General features: G+C 39.5%; 2 protein-coding genes and 2 long non-coding RNA genes across 4 annotated transcripts; 2 read left to right on the forward strand and 2 right to left on the reverse strand.

Annotated features, from left to right (window-relative positions):
- Positions 1 to 657: 657 nt before the first annotated feature.
- prr14 (proline rich 14) lies at positions 658 to 12,522 on the forward strand. The gene is made up of 11 exons (XM_005921808.3): positions 658 to 792; positions 1,881 to 1,909; positions 2,009 to 2,198; positions 3,647 to 3,809; positions 3,893 to 3,958; positions 4,636 to 4,676; positions 4,964 to 7,816; positions 7,896 to 8,037; positions 8,203 to 8,312; positions 9,177 to 9,245; positions 10,565 to 12,522. Exons 3-11 carry the CDS (start codon positions 2,056 to 2,058, stop codon positions 10,857 to 10,859), a joined length of 3,882 nt encoding a protein of 1,293 aa, XP_005921870.1. The 5' UTR covers positions 658 to 792; positions 1,881 to 1,909; positions 2,009 to 2,055; the 3' UTR covers positions 10,860 to 12,522.
- A 346-nt stretch (positions 12,523 to 12,868) lies between these two features.
- LOC106633182 lies at positions 12,869 to 16,837 on the reverse strand. Its single transcript, XR_001336280.2, has 3 exons — positions 15,509 to 16,837; positions 13,464 to 13,696; positions 12,869 to 13,269 (listed from the first exon to the last, which is right to left on the reverse strand). It is a non-coding gene; the product is annotated as an uncharacterized LOC106633182 (long non-coding RNA).
- Positions 16,838 to 17,174: 337 nt separating this feature from the next.
- On the reverse strand, positions 17,175 to 20,137 carry LOC102309591. The gene is made up of 3 exons (XR_315765.2): positions 19,856 to 20,137; positions 18,784 to 19,010; positions 17,175 to 18,228 (listed from the first exon to the last, which is right to left on the reverse strand). It is a non-coding gene; the product is annotated as an uncharacterized LOC102309591 (long non-coding RNA).
- Positions 20,138 to 23,447: 3,310 nt separating this feature from the next.
- Positions 23,448 to 24,268, forward strand: rusf1 (RUS family member 1; the record flags this gene model as incomplete). The annotated part of the gene is given in 4 exon segments (XM_005921807.3): positions 23,448 to 23,783; positions 23,859 to 23,936; positions 24,017 to 24,131; positions 24,223 to 24,268. Coding segments are annotated over 4 exon segments (389 nt in total), but the record flags the coding sequence as incomplete, so codon positions are not given.
- Positions 24,269 to 24,291: the final 23 nt, after the last annotated feature.

The following is a 24,291-nucleotide window of genomic DNA, read 5'->3' on the forward strand; positions in this document are numbered from 1 at the left end:
TACAGGTACTATTAAGATACTTCTGCCGTGGAAAATGCACATTTTCCATACAGAAGAATATACGTAGAAAGTAGAAAAACCAAAATCCAACTCTGATCAATTTGCGTGCATGTAACAAAAGATGGTGAAAGATGGTGCAGTAACTGTTCGATTAGCTGAGTGACTATTTAGTAAACCTAAGAAAAAGAAGCGGTTTGCTGTTGGATGTCACACGTTATACTAAACGGAATATATTTTTTTTTTTTGGGGGGGGGGGGGGTATGGTTATATTTGGTACTTTTATGAAATTATGCGAGCAAAGCTACTTATTGTTGCATTAATAAGTAGTGAAAAAACAGCAACCATTCATAACTATCAGATAAAGCATAGGTAAAAGAAAGAAATTAATTAAACTGGTTAAAAACGTATTTGTTAAATATATTTTTTGACTCCGAAGAACAACATTCTGATTCGATGCCATATTCATTTTATTCAATTTGGCCGCAATTGTAGGTTTTTAAGATACTGGGTCACCCGAGGACGTTAAAAATATAATTTTTGCAGCCATTTGTCTTTGCGTTCCTATTGGTTGCCCTCAAACGACGACCCTTGTGATCTTCTTCTGATTGGTCAAATTTCAACAGGACTTTCCGGGCGGAAAAGAAGTCGAGCTGTGATTGGACAATCCGTCTGCCTAAGATGTTTGGTACAAACGGATAACATCTTCGAGTCACTGCAGGGCGCCGTCGCTGCTGCATGTCTTGTTTACGGTGAGGTCAGTTCGCGACGCTGCGGTCCAGCTTATCATTTCAGGTAAGTTTCTTTAATCCTGTTTAGCTGCTATAACAATTTGCGGCTAAACTACGAACAGAAGTTTAGCTCCCCGATAAAAAATGGTCGAACCTTTGGAGATGACAGTTCTTTGGCTACGACTATTGCCTGGTGCCGTAACTGACTGCTGTACACTGTGAATATCGGCGTCAGCCAAGGCATGCATTGTTGGCAGAGTAGTCTTAGGGCTCTACTTCAGATAAAACGCTGTATTTTATTACGACAACCATTTCAGTGGTTGAGTCAAGATTTGCTGTGGTTTTCGTTCGTTGGCTCATAAATAAAAGTTTGAATGTGAATCTGTGATTTCCAGCAAGTAGACCTCACCCAATTTTGATGGTTTCCATTCGATTAAAAGCGCTGACTGGATTCCTTCGTGATGGAATAGCAATAAAACTACGGTGCATTTCCCTTTTACTGCTTTCTTGTTTCTATCAATTTATGTTAGATCTAAGCTTAGACAACTTTTCTCTAACGGACTTGAGGCGCAAGTGAAAGGATACGGAATGCCAACCACAATGACTGGCATAGATTGGGAGCTGAAATTCAAAGGTTGAGAACCGAGGGTTTGCCTCCAATTGTACTTTTTATTATAATATTAATTGCATCGTTGCAATTTTAACTATTATAATTGGCGTTTATCAATTTTAAAATGATGTACTGTGAGCTAACGTTTATTTGTACGTCTCGCCAATGCTGCACTTAAAATCTAATTATTTCTGCGTCATAACTAAGCATAAAATTACTACGAGAAATTAATCTTTTTTTCACCACGTTAATAGGAATTTTTCTAATGCACAATAATCAATTATTGTTTTCAGTGATTGCTGTATTGTATTAACGTTAACTATATTATTTGTACTTGCCCCTATCTACGTTTTGTTGCTTTTATTTAATCATTTAGTAGGCTATAATATCAAATATCCAAAATTTCTGTTTAACTGTGTTTTTTCCTGGCTTTATATGATATTAAATCTAGACTTCTGCTGTGATGCTATGTTATTGTCAGACATTTTGTGTATATATTCTAAAAACTTATGCTATTATTTTTTATTTTTTTTCAATTGCAGAATAAAGTCCCATCTCAGAGTTTAGCAAAGTAAGTGAAAAATCCATTTCAAGACTTACTTTCAAATGCTGATGTGCTGTTTTGGTGCCCCGCATGTTTTTTTTTATTTTCCATTGTTGTTATTTACAGAGAAGGCCAGACAAGGAGAGGGAAAAAGAGAGCGAGAGAGCAAGGGGATGTTGACTTATCCCTCTGACTCACTCACTCAGATAGTTTGTCCAATGGATGAAGATGATATCCCCCCAAACCCTTTCTGTAGTGCACCTCCCCACAGTGAACCTGCACCACCTTTCCTCTCCCTTTCCTCCATCACTCCCAGGTATAGTTGTCCTGGCACCTCTTGCTTTATTTTGCTCTTTGTATAATTTCCCCTTCTTGCATTAGGGCACTTTTTTTTTCTTTATGAAACAATGACTTTATGATCTGTAGACACATAGTGGGATTACGCAGATTAAAATGATGACAGATTCCTTTAATATCTTTAAATGTTCACAGTTTTAGTTACTAATAGTGTTAATGTTCATCTTATATGTGGCATTTAAGGGGCTTCTATACAGCGATGCATTTTGCAGATTTGAGTATCCTGATGTTTTTTTTAATCCAAGTGTCTTCAGCTGCCACCTGGGATAAATGGCACAATCTGCCTAACCTGAGGGGTGTAGTATGAATCAAAAGCAATGGGTTAAGCTTCCAGTCAGTCTTCAATGTCACGAAGTTGGTTCTTTTTTTTTTTTTTTTTTTTTTTTTTACTCTAGCCAGAGCAGGTTATGATCAGAGTTGTAGTTTAAAATTTCACAGATTCAAAGTGTGATATAGATTAACTTATGAAGGATTGCATCTTATACAAGTAACCTGTTGAACCTTACCTGCTAATACCATCTAATAAAGCCATGCAAACCCTGCCCATACTCTTGACTGAATAAAAAAATTTCACTCGGATGAGGTGATAGTTTAAAGTCATATCCATATCACCTTCATCAGGACATGGGTCTGAATCAGATCTAAACACATTGAGCAGCCTGTAATTTCAAATGCTTAAAGTTTCAGAATTCTAATGCACTGTTGAGTGGAAAAGTAAATATAATAAACCATTCATTCACAAGATTATTGATTTTTTTTTGTCTCATCTTTTGCAGCAATATCACTGCATTTTGTCATTTTATATGTACTTTTAAAATTATTTTGATAGAAAATATATTTTCTGTTCATCATCACTTTTTTGTGTGAAAAAAGGTTGATCAAAATACATCAAAAGCCTTCTTTTATGCGAGCTTGCACAGACCGTGAAGCGCGAACCTTGGGTTAACAGACCGTTCATACCCACAGTTGTGATGCCTGTTGTTTCAGCCTTAAGTTTTAGGTTTTGTCAAGGCAGCTAATGCAAAGAGAGCCTGGCTATAATGTTGAACTTGCTTTGTCGCACCCTAAAGTGCAGACAACCACTAGTGTTTAGCTTTAAAAAGCCTCTCCAGACAGCAGGTGGATCTGTGGAAGCTTGCAGGTAGACGAGCTTAGGTGGGATTATCTGTGTTTTTATACGTAAATGGCAGAATCTGTTAACCTGGTTTGGTGTAAAATTTGTTTAGGATGTTGAACTTTAATTGTCAGATGGCCTTGTAGCTATCATATTTATGCAGGCTGGATTTCGCATCTTTTCTATTCCCGTGACACTGCATGTCTTTCATCATAACTTGGATAAATGGGTTTCTTTTCTTTTTTTTTTCTTTTTCTTTTTCTTTTTCTTTTTCTTGTTTTATCCTTTCACAGCCGTCCACATGATGGAATATCTGGCCACAGAAGGAGTGGTCGCATTCAAGGCATCCGAGCTCAGACTCTTAAAAAACAAAGTAACACAGACAGTCAAGCGGCTCAGAGACCGACTAAACAGAATCCGTCCCCCACAAAGAGACAAAGAGAGAGTGGGATTATGGTAGGACTCTTACATAAAGTCTTTTTGATGGTCTTAGGTAATGAAATAAATCACAGTTAACACACCATCTCTCTCATTTATAGGTGCAAGTGGCACAATCTAAGCAGTCGAGAGTGGAAGGAACAGATGCACACGACAGCCAAAACAAGGTAACTGTCTGATTCTCTGAGATACGTTTTCTTATCACATAGCTCTGTAAGGAATAGATTAAAAGACAAACTGAGACAGCCTGTCTGCATTTCCTTGGTTATATTTTTTTCAGTGTCTAATCTCTGCATGCAGACGCTGTACAGTAGACCTGTACAGTGAATGGGGTGTGAGGGTTAATTGAGCGATTTAATCCTCCTTCACGGTCTGCTGCATCCGACATAGACAAGCAATCGAGTGTTATAATGTGACCTAATACTGTGCAGACCGCAGATTTTTAATGTAACAATGTTTTCGTTGCAGAAGAGTATTTGTATTACAATTAAATCCAGAGCCAACACTTATAACTAAATAGGTTACTGAGCTACCAAACTTGATATCAGCTGTTTACAACCGATTTTGTCTCACCAAATTTTTAAAAATGAGCTTCTCTTAATTTTAATCTACGCAGTGTGATTTTATTTATTTTTTTTTTTTTTAATGAAATATGAAGGGAAAGCTGGGGAGGAAGGAGGGACATGAGACCCAATTATTTGTTATAGTTATGCAAAACATTATATGGAAAATCTTTCCCTCTATAAGGAGCAGCTAAATGTTAGCTTGTTAGTATAAATGCTCAGCCAAGCACACCTTAATGTTTATAAATTATTTCTAAAATATTTATGTTCTTATTTTGCAGGATGGATTTGATTTTGGCTTTACAGCAGAATGGCAAAATAGGTAAGTGTGACTGATGATTTTTCACAGTATGTATAGTGCATTGCCATTTAGTAGTCTTGATTTAGGCCTTCTTTTTTTTATCTTTTACATCTTCATTAAGTGAATAATAAAATATTTGTAGTGATTTTCCCCCCCGGAAAATCACTGATGACATGGATAATGAAATGCATTTATCTGTACTGTAGAAATCTCTATTTCTGTGATTATTATGTTATTATATTTGGATATTATACAATTCCTGACTTTCTCTGGAAATCAAAATTGACTTTTTTTTTTGTTTGTCATAGGCAAAAGGACCAAAAACTCCCAGAGCAGAAATTAAATCCGTCTCCAGGAGAATATGTTGATAAACTGTTGGATGAAAATGTCCCAGAGAGTCTTGATGCCGCCAAATCTGACATGGATACATGCGGGGATGTGGCTGCTGGACACACTGTTGAAAATGCATATTCCCCAAAGGGATGGGTGATCGGCCCGTTGTTTCAGTCGTTCAAGTCAAAGATGGCCAGTTTCACAGAGATAGTCATGAGTCCTGTTAAACTTTTCCGAGCCAGCAGTCCTCCACCGTCAGTGGACCATTCTGACAGACTCGATGAGCTAAAGGCTGATGGAACAGCTGATGTTGAGCGTTCAGAGCCAAGCAGTACGCTTCATCCTGAAGGACAAAGTGAAAATGACAATCAGCACTGCAGAGCTGATCAAAACGAGCTCACTAATGTAGGAGATGCACAAAACACACAAACTGTTTCTCCTAAATATTCTAAAACATTAGATTTTGATGAGGATTCAACAATAGGTTCAGAAATCGTTGATGAATTTGCAGTACACCAGAAGGAAAAAACCTCACCTGCCTCAGTGCCTTTGCCACACTGCCCCTCACAACTTGGTGTTTCAGAGTCTGTTGGCTCCTCTGTCGTTTTACAGTCCTCTGCCAGTGTAAGTGCCTCTTGTGAATCCAGTTCAAAGATGTGCATTGCTTTGGTGGACCAGAAATTCAAGACTTCTGTTCGTCTAAAACCACTTTCCAGAAAACGTGCAGGAAATAGATCTGGCTTGAAGAGGGTTGACTTCAAGAAAGAGTCTGACCCAGAGGTCAGTAAGAAGCAGCTTTCTTACCAGAGCCTGGACTCAAGTGACACTGAAAAAATGCTGTCTTCATCTTTCTCAGTTTCTTACCCTCAGCCTGGCATGGACTGTTTTCAGCCCGATGGTGATGAAAAGAAGGAGACTGAAGAAAGCTGCCGCTTGGTTCAAGAAAACCTCCAAAAGAGTCTCGTTGACAGTGTTAATAAAAGGACTCTGAGGTCCACTTTAGATCTGCAACAACAGGAGTGGCGGCTAAATCAGGACAAGTGTTCAGTTTCTGGTTTTGTGAGAGAAAAGAGAGGGTTGAAATTGAACTGTCATTCCCAAGACTCTGTAAAAAGAAAAAGACTGACACCAGATACACATACAAAAGTTACACAAAAGCAAGAGTTATCAAACACAGCTTCAGGGAGAGAAGAAATCGAGTTAATAAATGAAGAAGCACCGAAGCTTGGAAGACAGAGACAGTCTGTTTTTGTGTCAACAAGAACGACTAGGAAAGGAAAATCTGGTCAAGAAATGCTTGGTACAATCAATGAAGCTGTGTTGCACTCGCAAACTGAAAGTTCCCCTGATGCTATGTTGGTTTGTTCACTGGATAAAAGCACTGGTGTGGCAGAAGACAACCACATGAGCTGCAGAATCAAAGCAAGCTCTGCTACTTCATGCAAAAGGCAGAACAGAATAGTTATTAGTAATTCTGATGTAAATATTGATGCCAGTATGGATCTTGAAACTACTGTAGCAATCACTTCTACAAACCAAGATGAGCTGTCGTCCAAAGCGCTTGTCCGTCCTTGTATAAAGCAGCTCCAGAATACAAGTAAGTGCAGGAATATTAACAAGAAGCCACAGAAACGGAAATCGGCAAATCGGATAAGTTCAGTGACAGAATCAGACAGCCCTTTGGTGTCTACCTCATCGGTACTGTCAGTGGGCCTAATGGAATTTGTGCCTAAGGATTTTAATACCTCTCAACATGCTGAAAAAGGAAAGGACTTGATAAGAGGGCTGAGCCAGCTGTCTAAGAGACCCAAAAAGGGTCTTAGAGGTGCTACTCAATCATGTGTATCAAGTAGGACTCTAGAGACACAGCAATGTGTCATCAACCTTCAAGAGAGTCAGTCTAAAGAAAGTAAAAGTAAAAACTCAACGGAGACTGTATATTTTGAAATGACTCCCTTTGAAAGTAATTTCCAACCCCTTCCTTCACCTTCACAGCTTCATGTGGACTCTCCTTTAAATAATGATATTAATAATAGGCACGCTCAGAAGAATCTAAAGAGTTCAGCTTCTGTGGCAGAAGAAATATTTCACACGGACTCTGAAGTTTTTAATGATGAGGGTGTCAGTCTCTCTAAGCTAAGGTCTAGCACAAGAAGAGCTAACATAAAGCCCAGGCAAGCAGATAACCAAAGGAGAAAATGCCGAGTTCTGCACAGTAGGACACGCAAAAGTGAAGAGGTGACAAACTCTGTCACAATGGATGATGTAAATCTAGCAACGTCAGGTGCACGCTCATCAGAAAACTGCTTCTCACACCGCCTGTTACGCAGCTACTCTTGCCCAGAAATCCTCTGCCTCCATCCCCATGACACAACTTGGACCTCACCACATCCCAGCAGGGCTCTCACATCACACCAGTCCTCCCACAGTCCTTCTGTCTCTCAGGCGCAGAAATCCCTGCGGCGGGCTCGGCGACACACAGTCTGCAGCGTGGAGGTGGAGAGGGAGATCGCCCCCCTGTGTCTTCGTAAAGAGGTGTACCCATCTAGAAGATCTACCCTGTACGACCCTGTCACTCATCACCTGTCTCCTAGTATTGCACTTTCCCCCAGCACCTCCATCTCTGCTCTTGCTTCCTGCTTCCTTTCGAGCCCCCTGGCTTTCCTTTCTAAGAGGTTTGACAGCAAAGGAGTTGCTGGCAGTCTCAGCACTTGTAGCCATGTTTCCGCTCCCTCCTCCGCTTCATCTCTTACATCCCCATTAAGCTCCTCCACATGGCACCATTCAAGAACAGATTCCTCTGGTGCTGCCATGGATTCTAGCAGCAGGTAACATTGTTCGTTAAAGTCTGTAGTATGCTCGGAGGTGTTAATGCCAAGCTAATATTAACTTTCAATTTCTCTGAAGTGGGAATCCATTGGAGTGTGAGACTGAGAGGAGACAACAGAGTGAGGAGGAGGATGATGGCGAGGAGACAAGTTCTTCCAGTCAGGAGTTTGAAGATGGCGGGCTAAGAGAGGAAAAGGCTCACTCTGATTCTGAAATTAAGGTACACGTTATTTAAAATAAGGTGACGGGGTATTTACAGATGTGTACAGTACAATTTACAGTTTGTTAGTTGCCACTTTCAGCCATACTTTTCTGAGATCACTGCTGTTATTTGTGCTTTATTGTATTTTTAAATAATCGTTAATCTCTTTGTTTATCTCAACAGATGGTGCAAAAGCATGAGGAACGAAGAAAGGTGTCTTCTATCAGAATTCGGAAAACTTTACCCAAGCCTCAAAATAACCTCACACCCATGGGGCTGCCCAAACCCATCAGGTATGTGCTCTATATAAATAGGTATCAGGTTTTATTTCACTGTTTCAAGCATCACTAGGCATCAGTTATGTTACACGTTTTTATGTGTGTGTGTGTGTGTGTGTGTGTGTGTGTGTGTGTGTGTATACATACACAATGTGTATATATAGTTTTTAATTACATGGTGCTATTTATTAAACATGTTGATTAAGACACTAACAAATTTAATATTTTGCCAGCATTTTTCTTTTGTTATGTTGTGCGTTTTTACACTTGAAGGATGGAAGCTAACTGTGGGCACAAAAAGCTCAGATGATGATTTTTTTTTTTTTTTGCAAGCTTTGATTTCAATTAGCATGTAGCGTGTATCTTGACTTAAGCGTGTATCTTGACTTAAGCGTGTATCTTGACTTAAGCGTGTATCTTGACTTAAGTATATGTGTGAGAAAGTGTACTTGAAGTAAAACTTGCCGTGAAAGGGGTAGCTCGCTATAAACGAGCAGTATGTAATAATGAGTGAAACGAGACTGGGGTAAATGCATCGCAATTTTCATTTTATTAATTTTATCCTATTTTTTTTTTTAAATATGTCAGTATCAGAATCAGAGACTTTTTTAAACCCAGAGGGATTTATTAATCACAGAAGAAAATTGATATATATTGGTAAATTCAGGATCTATGGTTTGCTTCAAAATCAAAAAAACATTGATTTCTCCTAGCTCCAGTTCAGTTGGGGCAAAAAAGTAGGACAGATTCTGACTGATCTACCACTGAAAGGAAATTTATGTCAGTGCATTTCAGTACATGTGAGTTTTCTATTGATGTCTCTTTGATCAATAGAGATGCTCCAGCAGTGGTTTGTCTTTTTGTTCTGTTACATTACAGACTGAAAAAGAAGGAGTTCAGTTTGGAAGAAATTTACACCAACAAGAATTTCAACAAACCCCCTGAAAGGTAAGTTTGAGAGAAGCAACCACTGTTCCCTTAATTATTCCGTTTCTGAATGTCTGCTTCACGTCTTATCGCCACTCTTTTCCTTAAGGCAAAGAGAAGATTCTGCTGTGGTCCTATTCACAGCCTACAGGCAGCTTTGCAGACTTGTGTCGATTTGTAGCAGCTGTTTACTGTCACCAGGATGCAGGATCTGCAGCTCTGTGCTACGCTTGCTTGTCCTGTTGTTGGTGCTTGCTTGCCGTGGAGAAGAAGGAATTTATAACAAATAAATGGCTAAAGTCAAACAGAGTTTAAAAACAGTCAAATTTAGGGCTGTTAGATATAACGATATATATCGGGTGACGATATTAAAACATCTATCGTTTCATTTTACGCTATCGTTTGTTTCGTTGTGTCGCAAAATAAACTGTTTACGGCAATATGTTTTTTTTCATTGTTTTGATGGTGACTGCAGTGGCTATATTAATTTCTTAAAGTTCTCTTGTTTTTTTATATTTAATATAACCACACTACTGACGGACAAGCGTCTGTTTTTATGCTTTGTCGTTAGCAACAGCGACGGTAAAATGTCGCGTGTCCACTTGTTTATGTTCCACATAAACCTTTCACAATAAAGCTCAAGATCCTGTTGAGACTTTTCAAAATGAACTGAATCACGTGAAAAAGTATGCAGAGTGTTTACGGATGAGAAGCAAAAAAGAGCCGCCAGGTGCTAAAAAATAAACCTTAGACTCAAACGTTAGAACAGGCTTTTCCCCGCAGCACGCTGTGTAATAAATACTGACAAAGAAAACAGCGGCCGTTACAACTTATGTCTAAAAATGTATCGTTTCATGCATCGGTTAAAACACTCTACTCCATGTACACGACGCCCAGCTGGAAAAACTTCACGCAAGTCGAGCTGCCCGAGAGTCACAGAATTTACAGAAAATGTTAAATTTTTGTGATTTATATCGTTATTGGGCCGATAAATGTCTTATATCGAGATATGAAATTTTGGTCATATCGCACAGCCCTAGTCAAATTTGTACTACTTCTCAGACTTTCATATTCTTTGTGTATTGCCTAATATTTGAAATATCACTATCAATCTTGTATAAACTTGCTGCATTAATCAAATCCTGCTTGGGACACAGTATAGTTTAGTAAAGAAGCTTAGTCTAACCAGAGGGTGGCACCACAGGAAAAGTCATATAATCTAAATCAGCTGAATCATTCTATTAGAAATGAAAAGGTGTGGTGAGTGTGTTTGTGTGTGTAATCAATTTTCTGCTGCTTTACCTCAGTGACCTGACTGGAATTTTTCACTTGCATTTCAGCCGGTTGGAAACCATATTCGAGGAGGTGCCTCTCAATCGCAGGAATGGCTCTGAGTCCTGGTTTGGTCAGAGGCGTGTGAAACGATTTTTAGAGTTCCTGGAGGTCGGCGAGGTCAGAAAACCAAAGAAGCCACTTGTCGGAGTGAGTAAAGCAGGTATTTCCACTTCCAGGACCCGACGAGGGGGCTTCCTTAAAGACGAACCGTCCCTCAGCGTGCAGGATGTGGACTCGCTGCTCTGTGCGAAGCTGGATCAGCTCAATTTGTGGCTGATTCATGATCAGAAAGACAGCTGACCGATGCCTCTCAGGTGACTGTTTTGGCAGCCATTAAAAACCAGATAATACTGTCTATATAAATATTTCAACATGAAGATTGAGTGTGCCAGCAACTCTTTTTGTCAACACGGTCTGTATAAATGTTTTGGTGGCAAGTTCTAAATGAAGAATGTTTATTCTGTAGCGTTTGTAGCCTGAAAGTTGAAGAACAGTACATGATAGCGCCGTTAAAAGTATTGCCTCATAAACGTGGTTAAGAATGTGTAGAGTAAGTCGTTTTTCAATCATTGCCGTCGCTGTCCCTTCCTTTTAGTTACGATCCGTCCATGATGGATGAAAACTGTTAGCATCAGCAAAAAAATCAGCAATATGAAAAGCCAAACTCCCTGTCAGGGTGACTCAGTGCCATTCACTTACAGTAACTGTGTGTTTGACAAGTGATAATGCACGTTGTGTCTGATTTCTTCAAGTGCATTTGGGCCATTTGAGGTGCAACTTTAAAAAAACAAACAAACCTGAGATTTAAATTTTTATGTTTAGGGGGAAAGGAGATTAAAGTGTCACAGTTTTAAGAAAATTGAAAGCCTGAAATCATAACCTCAAAGGAAGAATGGGCTACGTTTTTACACCCGAGATGTAAAGAGCGAATCTTAGGTGCAAATGTCAGTGAGGAGGTGCAGCAAAACCCAACGCATAACTGCGATCAATTTGTATTTTGTTTTGTTTCTGTCTGTCTGGGTGATGGATGATAATTTGGTTCTCGACTTAAATTGCCAGCATTTATATAGTTCTTAATTATTCGTGTCAGCCTGTGGGGTCTGTGATATGATGAAATTGATCCAGCCTTAAAATTTCTTGTAAATTTATGAATTTAATCTTTGGTGTTCTTGTGGATTACGACTTCCTCGCTAGCCTATTCACCGAGAATGGCACTAATACACAGAATCCTAATCAGCTGTCTGTTTTTGGAAGAAAGCAGTCAATCACCTTAGATGTTGTGACCTTACCACATCATTGTAAGTGGTTATATAGGCAGCTATTATTATTATTATTATTATTATTATTATTATTATTATTATTATTATTATTATTATTATTATTTATTTTTTTTTAATTAACTAAATGCCGAATACAATATACTCTTCAAGGTGCCAGGTGGAGATTCATAGTCACTGGACTCGGTTTCACAACCACATTTTGTACAATCAGTCGTCTACATGTAGTTTGGACTGCATACGTCATTGTACTCAGCTCAGGGCAGAGCCTCAGTGAAATGTTTGTTCGTGATTTCATAACTGTGGAGGTTTCTTTTGTATTAAATGTGCCATAAAGACAATATGACTCTCCAGTAAGCATTTCTAATGATTACTGGAAGTGTCCACTGCTGTTTTTCCGTGGTGTTTATATTTGCATTGCAAGTATTAACTTATCATTAAACAGCCTATATGTGTTTATTATATATTTGCCAAATGTTAATGGGGTTGCCTTAACTGTAAAAATGTGTTTAAATAGGTGTTTTGTCTGCACATTTGTAATCATTGGTGGGGGTTTTTCTGTGCGTGTTAAAATGTTTCCAGCAACTCCGAGCACAAAAGTCATTTTATTATAAAATTGTTTAATGTTTGTATAAAAGTGCAGCATATATACATTTGACATTAATAAAGTGAATACAGTAACAATGCAATAATGCCAATGTGGTACACCAAGAGCAGGACCTCATAATGTCCTGATGAAACACTGCCACGCATTTTATATCTGGTAGAGACTCAATCCTGAAGTTATTCTTTGCTATAATTGAGTGGCTTGTTGATTGATTCATTAACTTTCTTAATATCTGTAGTTATCTACAGTAAGGAAGTTAAAGTGTAATGGAGAGTATTAAAGTTTGGGTAATTACTGGAGTGTAACAGGTGTAATCTTTGATTTACAAATGTATATGTGTAATATTGTGTCATGTTCTGTAACTATAGGCAATGCTGGATTTTTACATTTGCAGTTGGAATTGTCCACATGTCCATATAATGTCAAATAAATATTACAGCATATAACAAACAGTTTTAATACATTTAATACGATTTTCAGCTTTGTTTGTTCTTGTAAAGGCTGATTAGAGTGCATTCAGCACAAGCTAAACAAATTCAGTATTTTTAAGGCTATTGTAACTTTTAGTTACTCCATAGCTTCAGTGATCTAGTTGATCAGAATCTTTAAAGACACTCCCCTGGATGTGCTCCACTGAGGTTTGTCAATCAAAGCCCAGGTTTGATAGGACCAGCACCAGTAATACCAGTGTCAAAGACGCTGACACCAGAATGGAAACCCATGTCACGATGGAGATGATGCTCCATTTTTTGGCCTGTCTTAAATACTTTGCAGCTCTCCTTTCTCTTGTCCGCTTGGCTTTCTCTGCTTTGTCAGCATTCTCAGCCTGGTGAAGTAAAGATGTGACAATACTTTTGATTTAAAGATCATGCCAAACAAACATGATAAATGACTAGTGTATAGTTGTAAAGAGATGTAGCAGATAAGGTGTTTGTCAAATATAAACATGCTTATCCTCATAAGAAAGTTTTCAAATGCTGGTTTGCTGCAGGTTGGCTGCCTGCAGAGAAAATAACTTACCTTTACAGAATAAATCAAGGCTCGGACTCCGAAGCAGGAGAACCCGCAGATGATACTAGAGATGGCCAGCTTCCTGTGGTACTTGTCACTGCAGCAGGACGCAGGAGAGTCCTCACCGACACAGATTACTTGATTGCCACTGTCCTCAGGTTGTTGAACACCTGTTCCTGGTACAGAGTTCAGCGGGAGCGCTTCCTCTATCGGTGCATCTAACTGATATGACTCTGACATCACTGCAAAATATGCCGTCAAGTTAGAGAAAGTTTAAACTCAAAGACAAGACGTGGTAAGCTGTGCGAGACAACTTTAAGCAATGTAAGGATTCTGTGTGCACAACAGCACTGGAAGGATAAGTTAATGGTTTCAGTGGCTGCTTGATAAGAATGTTTGTTTAAAGGATAAAAAGGAGTTTTAAGGAACTGGTTTCATTCTATCTGCTGGTTTCACCCTGCTTAGTTAAATGTTTATTTTGTTATTGCTCTGGCTTTTTGACTTATACATCACACTGCATTAATAGTCAGACAGAACAGTCCAAATAATCATCAAAGGGTTTTATGTATTAATTCTTTTAGCTATATTGTCCTTAATTTTTCAAATCAGTCTTTCTTTTGTGAAACTGGAGCGCTCGGGGGGGAACTGTTGTTGCTGACCATGTGGCTTGTGTTACAATGAGTTGGCTTGGGGCAGCTTTAATAATTAATTTCCTACAAGACTGTACAAAATCCCACTTAAGAATTTTATATGAAATGCCTTCTGCATGTCTAAACATCCCTCTCCGTGACCACCTCTTCCCTGGGAATACCAAGGCATTCCCAAGCCAGATGAGAAATATAATCTCTCCAGTGTATCCTGGAGCTGCCTCCACCCACTGGGACATATCCCAAACATCTCAGCTAGTAGACAGTCCCTCCTGAATGACTGAGCTTCTCACTTCATCACTACAGGAGAGCTCAGATAAAATTCAAAAAGGAAGAAGGCTCATTTTGGGCACTACCCACTGGTGTGTCCAAAGCTGAATAATAACCTGTAATAATAACACAAGTCAATTCATGGGGGTAGATTTCATGTAGCCCGTGCACATCTCTAACTACTTTGGTGAACTCAGCCACAGTAGTGAACGAGCCATCCCTCTTGTTCCCAGACTCTCTTTCCTCTAATCAAAATTGGGATATAGGACATTAAAAGTACTCCTTCTACTTTCTCACCATATGCTCAGTTGAGGTTCTCCTGTCCATGCTCTGACCAAACTCCCCCCACGCCCAAGTCTCTCCTTAAGCTATTGATAGAGCTGCACTGGCTTGGCGTGCTGGCACTCATTATCTGCCTCCTGAGTCCCACAAACCAATCAGATTCGACCCTTCTTCAGCTTGACAGCTCTCTTCACCTCCATCTGATTTGGGGTTTCCCCCCAAAAGGCCACAACCACCTTATGGCCACAGCTCCATCAGCAAAGAAGGAGCAGAACAGTATCTATTTAGACTTAATGCCTCCAGGCTCCTTTGAAATTTCTGCTGGAGGTTTGAATTGAGGACTTTGTGGAACCAGGTGCTCCCAGCACCTCCCAGCACCCTCTTGCTATATGTTCGTGTACACCAGGTTAGTCCAGCATCCTTTCCCACCATCAAATCAGCACCGCTCCTCTCTTCACCTTAGTCTAAACATGTTCTGCAAAATATGCAAAATTTGTAGTGTATTTTCTTAAGTGCGTGTGAGAATTTTTTTGGGGAGTGGGTATTTTCACAGGAAATAAAAAGTATCCCGTGAAAAGTGTAACATGAAGAGGATGATAGGTATCGATGTTCCCTGTTACCTAAAAACAAAACAAAAGAAAAACACTCCCTCCTCTCTAAAACCAAAAACTTGAAAAACTTGATTGGCTGGCGCAGTCAAGAAAAAGTATCAGCTGAGTGTTGGACTATAATATTACACAGTGCTGTGAATGATTTGTAATAAACAGCAACTAAATTATGGCCTGTATCTTCAAATGTAGTGAAATATTACAGTAAACATGAGTTGATTGAGAAGGTTTTAAATAAAGTACAAACCTGATTTCTTCGGTCTGATGTCACTCCTTCAGTGAAGCAAAGGTTGTCTGGTTTCTTTTTAGGGTGATATCGAAGTCTTGATGAGATGATAAGCAGGTATGTTCTCTCCTCCTTCTGTAACCTGACGTGTCTTCCTTTAAAACGTGTCAGTTGAAGTTTAAAAATGTCCACAAATGGTCATTCAAACACCGTTCACCTGGTTGTAGGATGATGACATAAACCTGTGCTTCTACCATGTACGTTTCTGAATGACAGGACTGTGCATGAGGAATGAAGCCGCGCCTGATAAAGACTGTAACTGGTTGAATCTGAAGGTGGCACCAGAGGAAAGGTCGTGTTATCTGAATCAGCTCTATCTAAATTGCTTTATAATAAGTAGGAAAATAAGTGTGTCATTCATAATATAATCTGTACTATATTACCTTACCCCTGACTGGAACCTGTCACTTGTGTTTCAATATGCTGGATATTCGAGGTGCATGAATGGTTCTGATTTGGCCAGACGTCGTGACATTTTGAGGTAGTTCCTTGAGTTCGGTCTAGTTTGTGTTACCAGGTTTAATAAATCTGCACAAACAGATTTCTGGTGACTGGTACGTTTATATTAAATCATAAAATGTTTTTGTTTAGGTTTTCTCATCACACCATAGTAAACAGGAAATGGAACAGCTGAGCAGGAGGGGCGCAAACCTTGTGCCAAGCATCAGCAGGAGCTCGGTGTTCAAGATGGATGCATCATGTGGGGTTCCAGAGTCATTGTTCCACCCCAGGATGAACACAGATGATTGAAGTGCTGCATGAAGCTCATCCAGGCATTTCTTGAATAAAAATGTTGCCAGATCATTAGTGTGGTGCCCGGGAATGCAGAGCTCTTTGGAGGAAAAGGTAAAAGTATGTTCTCAATTTCAGAGAAACCAAATACAGGCACCACCTCCAATCCATCCATGGGAGTGGTCTAGCCATTCATGGTCCAGACTCCACCTAGGTTTTGCTGGCCAATATATGGGTCACATAATGGGTCCAGTCACTACTGACGGACTCCCGGGAATCTTGGATTACATGGACTGGTTTTTCCTGTTCCAATTTCTGATTACACCTCACACAACCACAGGCATGAACCCCAGATAAATTGTTGATGAGGAGAAAGTCCTCCTTCACCCAAATGTGGGAGCCAAAGTCACCCAGCCACATGGGTGACATCTCCAAACGCCCTGATAGACTGAACTATTAAAAAATGTGGTCAGTACAAGTAACACTGTACATTTAGGGCGATCGTGGCTCAAGAGTTGGGAGTTCGCCTTGTAATCGGAAGGTTGCCGGTTCGAGCCCCGGCTTGGACAGTCTTGGTCGTTGTGTCCTTGGGCAAGACACTTCACCCGTTGCCTACTGGTGGTGGTCAGAGGGCCCGGTGGCGCCAGTGTCCGGCAGCCTCGCCTCTGTCAGTGCGCCCCAGGGTGGCTGTGGCTACAATGTAGCTTACCATCACCAGTGTGTGAATGGGTGGATGACTGGATATGTAAAGCGCTTTGGGGTCCTTAGGGACTAGTAAAAGCGCTATATAAATACAGGCCATTTACCATTTAAAAAAAAACTTTGTCAAATGATAATGAGATACTGTAAAACTATTAAAATATTTTGTTTTGTACGCACAAATACTTCAATCAAATCAAAGCATAAAAAATCTGTCATTTTATTAGAAAACAGCTTGTGTTAATGCTTGTATAAAAGTACAACATGTATATATATATACATTAATGAAGTAAATATTGTAACAATGCAATAATCCCATGGCAACGTTTTTTTAATGAGTACATGTTAAAATGTTTCAAGTGGATGAAGACCATAAAAGTTTCCTCATTTTATTATAAAATTGTTTGTTAATGTTTGTATAAAAGTGCAGCATATATATACATTTGACATTAATAAACTAAAATAGCAAGAACAGGACCTCATAATGTCCTGATAAAGCACTGCCCCAATCACTGCCTCGCATTTTATCTCCAGTAGAGACTCAATCCTAAAGTCACAAGTTGCCTCATTTTAAAGTGACTTGTTGATTGATTGATTAACTTATATAGCATCTGTAGTCATCTACAGTAAGAAAGTTAAAGTATAACTGTAAGAATATTAAGGATTGAGTCTTTACAGGAGCAGCTTTACATTTAAGTAGCTTTATATTATATATAACAGCTTTAGTCTTCAATCTATAATATATACATGTACGTTCGTATAGTCCACGGGTCAACAGATGGTTTAATAAATATCACAGCATATAACAAAAACAGTTGTTAGACATTTAATACTATTTTGAAAGATGTTTGTTCTTTGTGTAAAAACTAAAGGAGCTAGAAAAGTATAAATTAGGACAGCACCCATTTCAGCGTAAGAAAAACCAAGACAGCCTTTTTCCATTTAATGTAACCTGTAGTTTCTCCACAGCTTTGGTGTTCGTAGCCATTGATTCAGCAGCTTCCTGCTCTCCACTGTCCGTCTCCTTAAACATCAGCAGAGACACTCCTCTGGCTGTTCTCCTTTGAGGTTGATCAGTCAATCAAAGTGGCGAGATACGAGCCCAGTGCCAGCAGCAATGGAGCTGACACTAGAACGGAAACCCACGTCACGATGGAGATGATGCCCCATTTTTTGGCCTGTCTTAAATACTCTGGAGCTCTCCTGTCTGTCGTCTGCTCGGCCTTCTCAGCTTTTTCAGCATCCTCAGCCTGTTAAAGTAAACACACGACAATATTTTTCATTTAAAGATGAAATCAAAAAGAAGAAGCATTTTATTTCAGTTTCTCTTATTCTAAGGGAACATAATAATTGAATATGTAGATCTGAGGAGACGTGAAGGTTAAGATGTTTCTCATTAATGAGCTGTGTGTAAGTGGAAGCTGTGTTTTTGCTGCACACTCTGATGCTGTTCTCATAGGATTGGAAACAAATCCAGAGTGCACATTATGAATAATAACTTCCGCAGAACATTGCTTTTCTTACAACATGAGGATCATACCCTCATTCACTGCACTGTGCCTGGTTTAGGGCAAGTTTTTTAACACACCTGTACGAACAGGTGATTGTAGAGCTGAAAAACCCTTTTAAATTGAAGAAGAGCTGCATGAAGAAATCTGGTTTCCAACAGGAATTACTTGCCCTTGTCTTGTGTCAGATAAAATTTGACTAAAGCATCCCAAACCAGCCATGGCAGTTAATCTAAGTATGGTTATTCTCATAAGAGACGCCTGCATGTACTCAGAACATGACTTAAAATAAAGTACCTTGACAGAATAAATCAAAGCTGGGACTCCGCAGCAGGAAAACCCGCAGATGATGCTACAGACGGCCAGTTTCCTGTGGTACTTGTCATTGCAGCAGGACGCAGCAGAGTCCTCACAGATTACTTGACTGCAGGTTTCCTCAGGTTGTTGAAGACCTGTTCCTGTTACAGTAGTCAGTGGAAGACTTTCAAGGTTGTTTAGATGGTTCTGGGATGACTCTGACATCTCTGCAAAATATGACGTAAAGTTAGGGAAAGTTTGACCCAAAAGACAAAAAACGAACATCTCAAACACGCTTAAACATTTTGTGTGCACAGAAACACTGAACGGACAGTTTGATGGCTGCTTGATAGACATGTTTGATTTTTCAAGATAAAAGCAACTTTAAGGAACTAGTTTGTTTTCAAAGGACAAACCCTGCTCATGTAAACCGGTTTTCTCCACCACTGAACAAAACAATTTCGATTCAGATTCAAAAGAATTTAAAATAAATGTTTCCCACGGGTTTAAACACGCTCTGCAAAAAAATTTAGTGTATACTTGAGAATGTAAGTGAGGACTGGGTATTTCCATAAGAAACAGAAAGTATATTTTGAAGAATGTTGCAATACAGTGAGCAGCGTGCGTAACAGTCTTCCCCTGTTACTAAAAAATAAAAAATAAAGTAATAGCTTGAAAAACTAGCTTGGTGGGCAGGTTGTTACGGCAAGTTGAAGCCTGAAGTGTTATCTAGCCTCTGATTTAAAAGAGTCGGGCGGACGACACCTACATTGTGCATTTTTTGGTAAGAGATGAGAAAATGTATGAGCCGAGTGTAATATTACACATGCAGGGCTGCGAATCATTTGTAGTGAAGAGGGAGAAAACTCCGTCCTCCACCCTTCACATGAAGTGGAATACAACAGTAAACATGAGGCGATTAAGTAAGCTTTGATCAAACGCTGCTGTACACCAAAATCTTAAAGGTGGTTCTACAAGGCAAACAGAGTATTAACAACTAGGGAGATAAGATTTTTTTAATCACTATGACAACCACTTAGACCGCATTCAAAGGCTGAAATCAAGTACAAACCTGAGCAAGTTTTAAAAGGCAGTGTCCTGAATCCACTACTCAGTCTGATCTTTGTTCAAAGTTTGTCCGGCTTCTTCTCAGAGTGATATCAAAGCCTTGTTGAGATGGTCAGCAGGTCTTTTCCAACTCGAGCTGCCTTCCTTTAATATGTGAAGATTTCAGTTAAATATTTACAAATGGACATCCAAAGAGCGCTACTGTGATTGTAGAGAGACGACATAAACCTGATCTGTTCCTGTTCTACACAAGCTGTTGAATGACAGGAAGAATAGCCTTTAGTGAAGCTCTGTTTGCGACTTCCACTCCCATTTCCCCTTTACTGCCCTGCCCTCTTTCCCCCCCGTCTCCACTCCCACTCATAAAATGTGTCAGCTTGTTATTACCTCACAGTGTTGCGTTAGTTCTCATATTTTATTTCAGTTTAGATTTTCCTTTCTCTTCCTCAGCAGTCGCACTGATACATAATGCACAGACTTACAACTGTTTCTTATTTCATACCAGATTCCAGAAGAGCTGAGAAAGGTGTGTCAGAACTTGTAATGCCTTCAGGTAAACCTGAGATTCCAGTCTGCTATCTATTTTTAAATTGCCCTTTCCTCTGATTGTACACTTGATTTTCTTTCTGCTCATCACAGCAGAATCAATCACTTTTAACACACCCTGTTTTTTCCAGTCTCCTGACCCCCCTCTCCTCTCTGACCTTCGCATAAGATACATTCTTAAACACTGATGCAACCTGAGAGCATTTTTCCAACATTGACCCCACCCACTGTACACAAATACGGCTGTTCCCTGAGACTAAAAAACCTGCCGTGACGTTACAATCAGGGTGCTGTTTGTTTTGTGTCATAGTGCCAGGCATTTCAAAAAAAAAGAAAAAAAAAAGACTGCCAATATGTTACAACGGGGCGATCGTGGCTCAAGAGTTGGGAGTTTGTCTTGTAACCGGAAGGTTGCCGGTTCGAGCCCCGGCTCGGACAGTCTCGGTCGTTGTGTCCTTGGGCAAGACACTTCACCCGTTGCCTACTGGTGGTGGTCAGAGGGCCCGGTGGCGCCAGTGTCCGGCAGCCTCGCCTCTGTCAGTGCGCCCCAGGGTGGCTACAATGTAGCTTGCCATCACCAGTGTGTGAATGGGTGGATGACTGGTTGTGTAAAGTGCTTTGGGGTCCTTAGGGACTAGTAAAGCTATACAAATTCAGGCCATTTACCATTACAGTTAATGTAATGACCCTTTCATATATCTAAATATAGCGACAGCTGGCTGTTTCAAAGCAATAAAATTGGTTTTACGGAGTTGTAATTGAGCAAACCTAGACTGGGGAGAGATCACTGAATAAAATATTCAAATGAAAGTATACAAACTTTATATAATACAATGAAGTTTTATGACATAAAATTTTTGTGGTAAATTCTGTCCTGTTAAAAGAAAAACCTCTGCTGTGTCTAGGAGCGGACACACAAAAACATACAAGTGATGCAGTCATCCGCACTGCCCTACATCCACAAATAGCTTCTGGCAGGAATATGCAACTCTGTAACACAAATAATGGAAAACAGCCAGAATCTGGAGACAAGTAAAGGTACCCCACAGAAACATTTAAACACCTTGAACTGTTTATTCTTCAAATTTGAAAGATCTACGTAAGTAAACTGGATCAACTAAAGCAGAGAAGATACATAAGATAAACACTGCTGTTATATATAAACAGTAATTTTATTGAATGATGGCAAAACAAAGTCAGAGTAGGCTTTTTATGATTTGTGCCATCAGCAGGGTGTGTGTGATTTCTTCTAATTTTAAAGGTAATTAAGGCAGGATGCAGGGTTCAGTACAAGCAGCCTATAAGTCTGCTGCAAAATAGCAGTGAGCAAATATCCTGTAGTGGCTGAGTAATACTAGAAGAATGCGACTGGTAAGTTTCTTCTCCAGGTGAATCATTTAAACCACCTGTGACCTGTTACCGCCCACATTCCTTGACCTTTCCTGCATCAACAATACGACTGCAACTGTGTGCGATAAAACAACAGATGTTTTGTAGATGCACAGTTACAGTTCTGTGCAATAAAAATGTTTAGGTGCAAGTTGTACAGTAAATATATTTACATTCTCCCCAAAAACTGCAATAAAATGATGACATATAAGAATAGTTTGAACCCTATGAGATCTAACTCACCTATGGTAATGAATCTAAACCTTAGCCTTTGCTATCTGAATATATCATTCTCATTTATTTATTTATTTATTTTTGACACTAGGTCAAACTCAGTTTTACTCATTGCAACTAATTTTACAGAGGTCTAGGCTGATTATCAGAGCATTCAAAGTCTTAACAGTTCCACGTCTTCACTTGAACCCACCCTCACCCCCCTTTTTTGTACTTTTAGCTGTTTATATAAGGGCATTTTAACCACTGTAAACACCTCGTGACAGTCTGGTATTTTTCCTGCCTTACTTAAATCTTGTTAAACCACATTTAAAGAAAAACAGTCTAAATCTGTCTGTTATTAATAACTGCAGACACATAACTAATGTTACATTACTTTGTAGAATTTTAAGGGAAAAAAACCCATCCACGAATTACCACTGACACTAAACTATGAAGATTTCTAATGATTTCTGCAATGTTGTAACTACAGAGGTGGGCAGGCCAATGGAGGGTGGGACTTTGGTGTTTGTCTTGGGAATTTTAGCTCATGTGTCACACCCCATGACAATTATTAACTTACACCAGTTACCATGGTCACTTGATTAACAATCACAATACGTGGTTGTTAATTGAGTGTGTCATAAGCGTGTGTCATCAACTAAGCTCCTGACACAGCGTTCCCAGTCTGCTGACTGACACACTATCAGTTTCATTGATGTTGATAACAGTATGGCTAAAACCGCCTTCAGTTTAACTTTGATCAGAAAGCGGTCCTGACCACTGGAGTCTCACAGATGCTGACCTCACTTCAGCATCTGATTTCCTGGGCCACATCATGAACATTGTTAGAATCTGATTTATCACCACAGAAATATAATAAAGATTCGGCAGTTATCATGTAACTAAATAACTCATCCATGTATCTCTAGTTTGCTGAATGATTGCAATGCACTGCTTACAGGAATCTTAAGAAACTACCTTGAACAACTAAAGCCACAGCTTGCAAAATTATAGGTAAATATTTAACTATGTAACTACTATAACTATTTATAAATTTTAAATTTATTTAAATTACGTGAAGTTCATTGCATGAGCCGTATGAAACAAGGTTGGTGAAATTTAGGGGAAAGAAACTGTAGATATTGTCTTAAATGAATGTGCATTGCAATGTTGGTATCACATTTTTATTTTTATTTATATTTTATTTATTTATCCTGCTTGTGTACGCTTTTTGTGTTTTATTTGACAGTATTTGTTTTTATCATCTGAGTTCATTCATGTTAACTGACACATGGTTATGAAAAATATTTATTGTTCCTCCAGCAAGACCGTAAAAAGCGAAGAAAAAAAAATCTATTTCTCGTTTCTTTGACGTCATTTGAGCGTCTCCGCTGGGGCTCCGCCTTGAACTTCTAATCCACCAATGAGTGATCGGGAAACTGTGAGTGCGGAAGCAAACCCGGAAACGTCACAAATCAAAACAAAACAGGACACGTCGGCTCTGTCACGCTGAAGTCCACTTTTAGCTGGGCTTTAATTAAATGCATTCCAGTGGATCTGAAGCCGCAGAATTGCTCAGTTTGTTTAAAAAATCGTTTACATCCCTCCGACTATCGCTCTTAAAAGTATAAATGGAGACGGACAAAGGTGTGGTTTTGGCAACAGAGAGATATGGCAGTGCAGAATCCTGGAAGTATGTATCAAAAGATGGAGTGATGGAGAGGAGGAGAGATGGGAGTGAAGGTCACTCAGGAGGAAACTCGGTTTTTGGAGTTTTTAAAGTAAGGCACAAGTGAACTTAATTGTGCTTACGCTAACTGCAAACATCAACCTGAAGTTTGAACTTTTCATTTCAGAGCGTCTTTCTGCCTCAAGGTTATCCAGAGAGTGTGAGTGATGATTATCTGCAGTACCAGTTCTGGGATACAATGCAGGTACAGTGGGTAATACAACAGGGATAGTTACATATCTGTGACATTAAACCCCTTCAGTCACGCTCTTCCTCCTCTCTCAGGCCTTCTCCAGCTCCCTGTCAGGGACTCTCGCCACTCAGGCTTCCCTCAGAGGTGTTGGTGTTGGAAACCAGGAGGCCACCGTAGCTGCAGCCACTGTTACCTGGTTATTAAAAGGTGGAAAAATACTGTACATTTACATTAACCCTGCACAGCTCGTGCTGACCTCACTGGTGTTTCGATAACAAACAAATGTGTCTCCCTGCAGATGGGACTGGCATGTTGGGAAGAATCCTCTTCGCCTGGCAGAAAGGGTAAGGCTTATATGAGAAGATCT

This window comes from Haplochromis burtoni, unplaced genomic scaffold, assembly GCF_018398535.1.
Source record: "Haplochromis burtoni strain Fernald_Lab_line unplaced genomic scaffold, NCSU_Asbu1 Contig_52, whole genome shotgun sequence".
Taxonomy (NCBI): domain Eukaryota; kingdom Metazoa; phylum Chordata; class Actinopteri; order Cichliformes; family Cichlidae; genus Haplochromis; species Haplochromis burtoni.

Excerpts from the sequence above, each read along its gene's own strand:
- prr14 (XM_005921808.3), top strand. The coding sequence starts at position 2,056 with ATGTTGACTTATCCCTCTGACTCACTCACTCAGATAGTTTGTCCAATG. Across the intron at positions 3,959-4,635 it reads CACACGACAGCCAAAACAAG|GATGGATTTGATTTTGGCTT; the intron begins GTAACTGTCTGA and ends CTTATTTTGCAG. Across the intron at positions 7,817-7,895 it reads GCCATGGATTCTAGCAGCAG|TGGGAATCCATTGGAGTGTG; the intron begins GTAACATTGTTC and ends ATTTCTCTGAAG.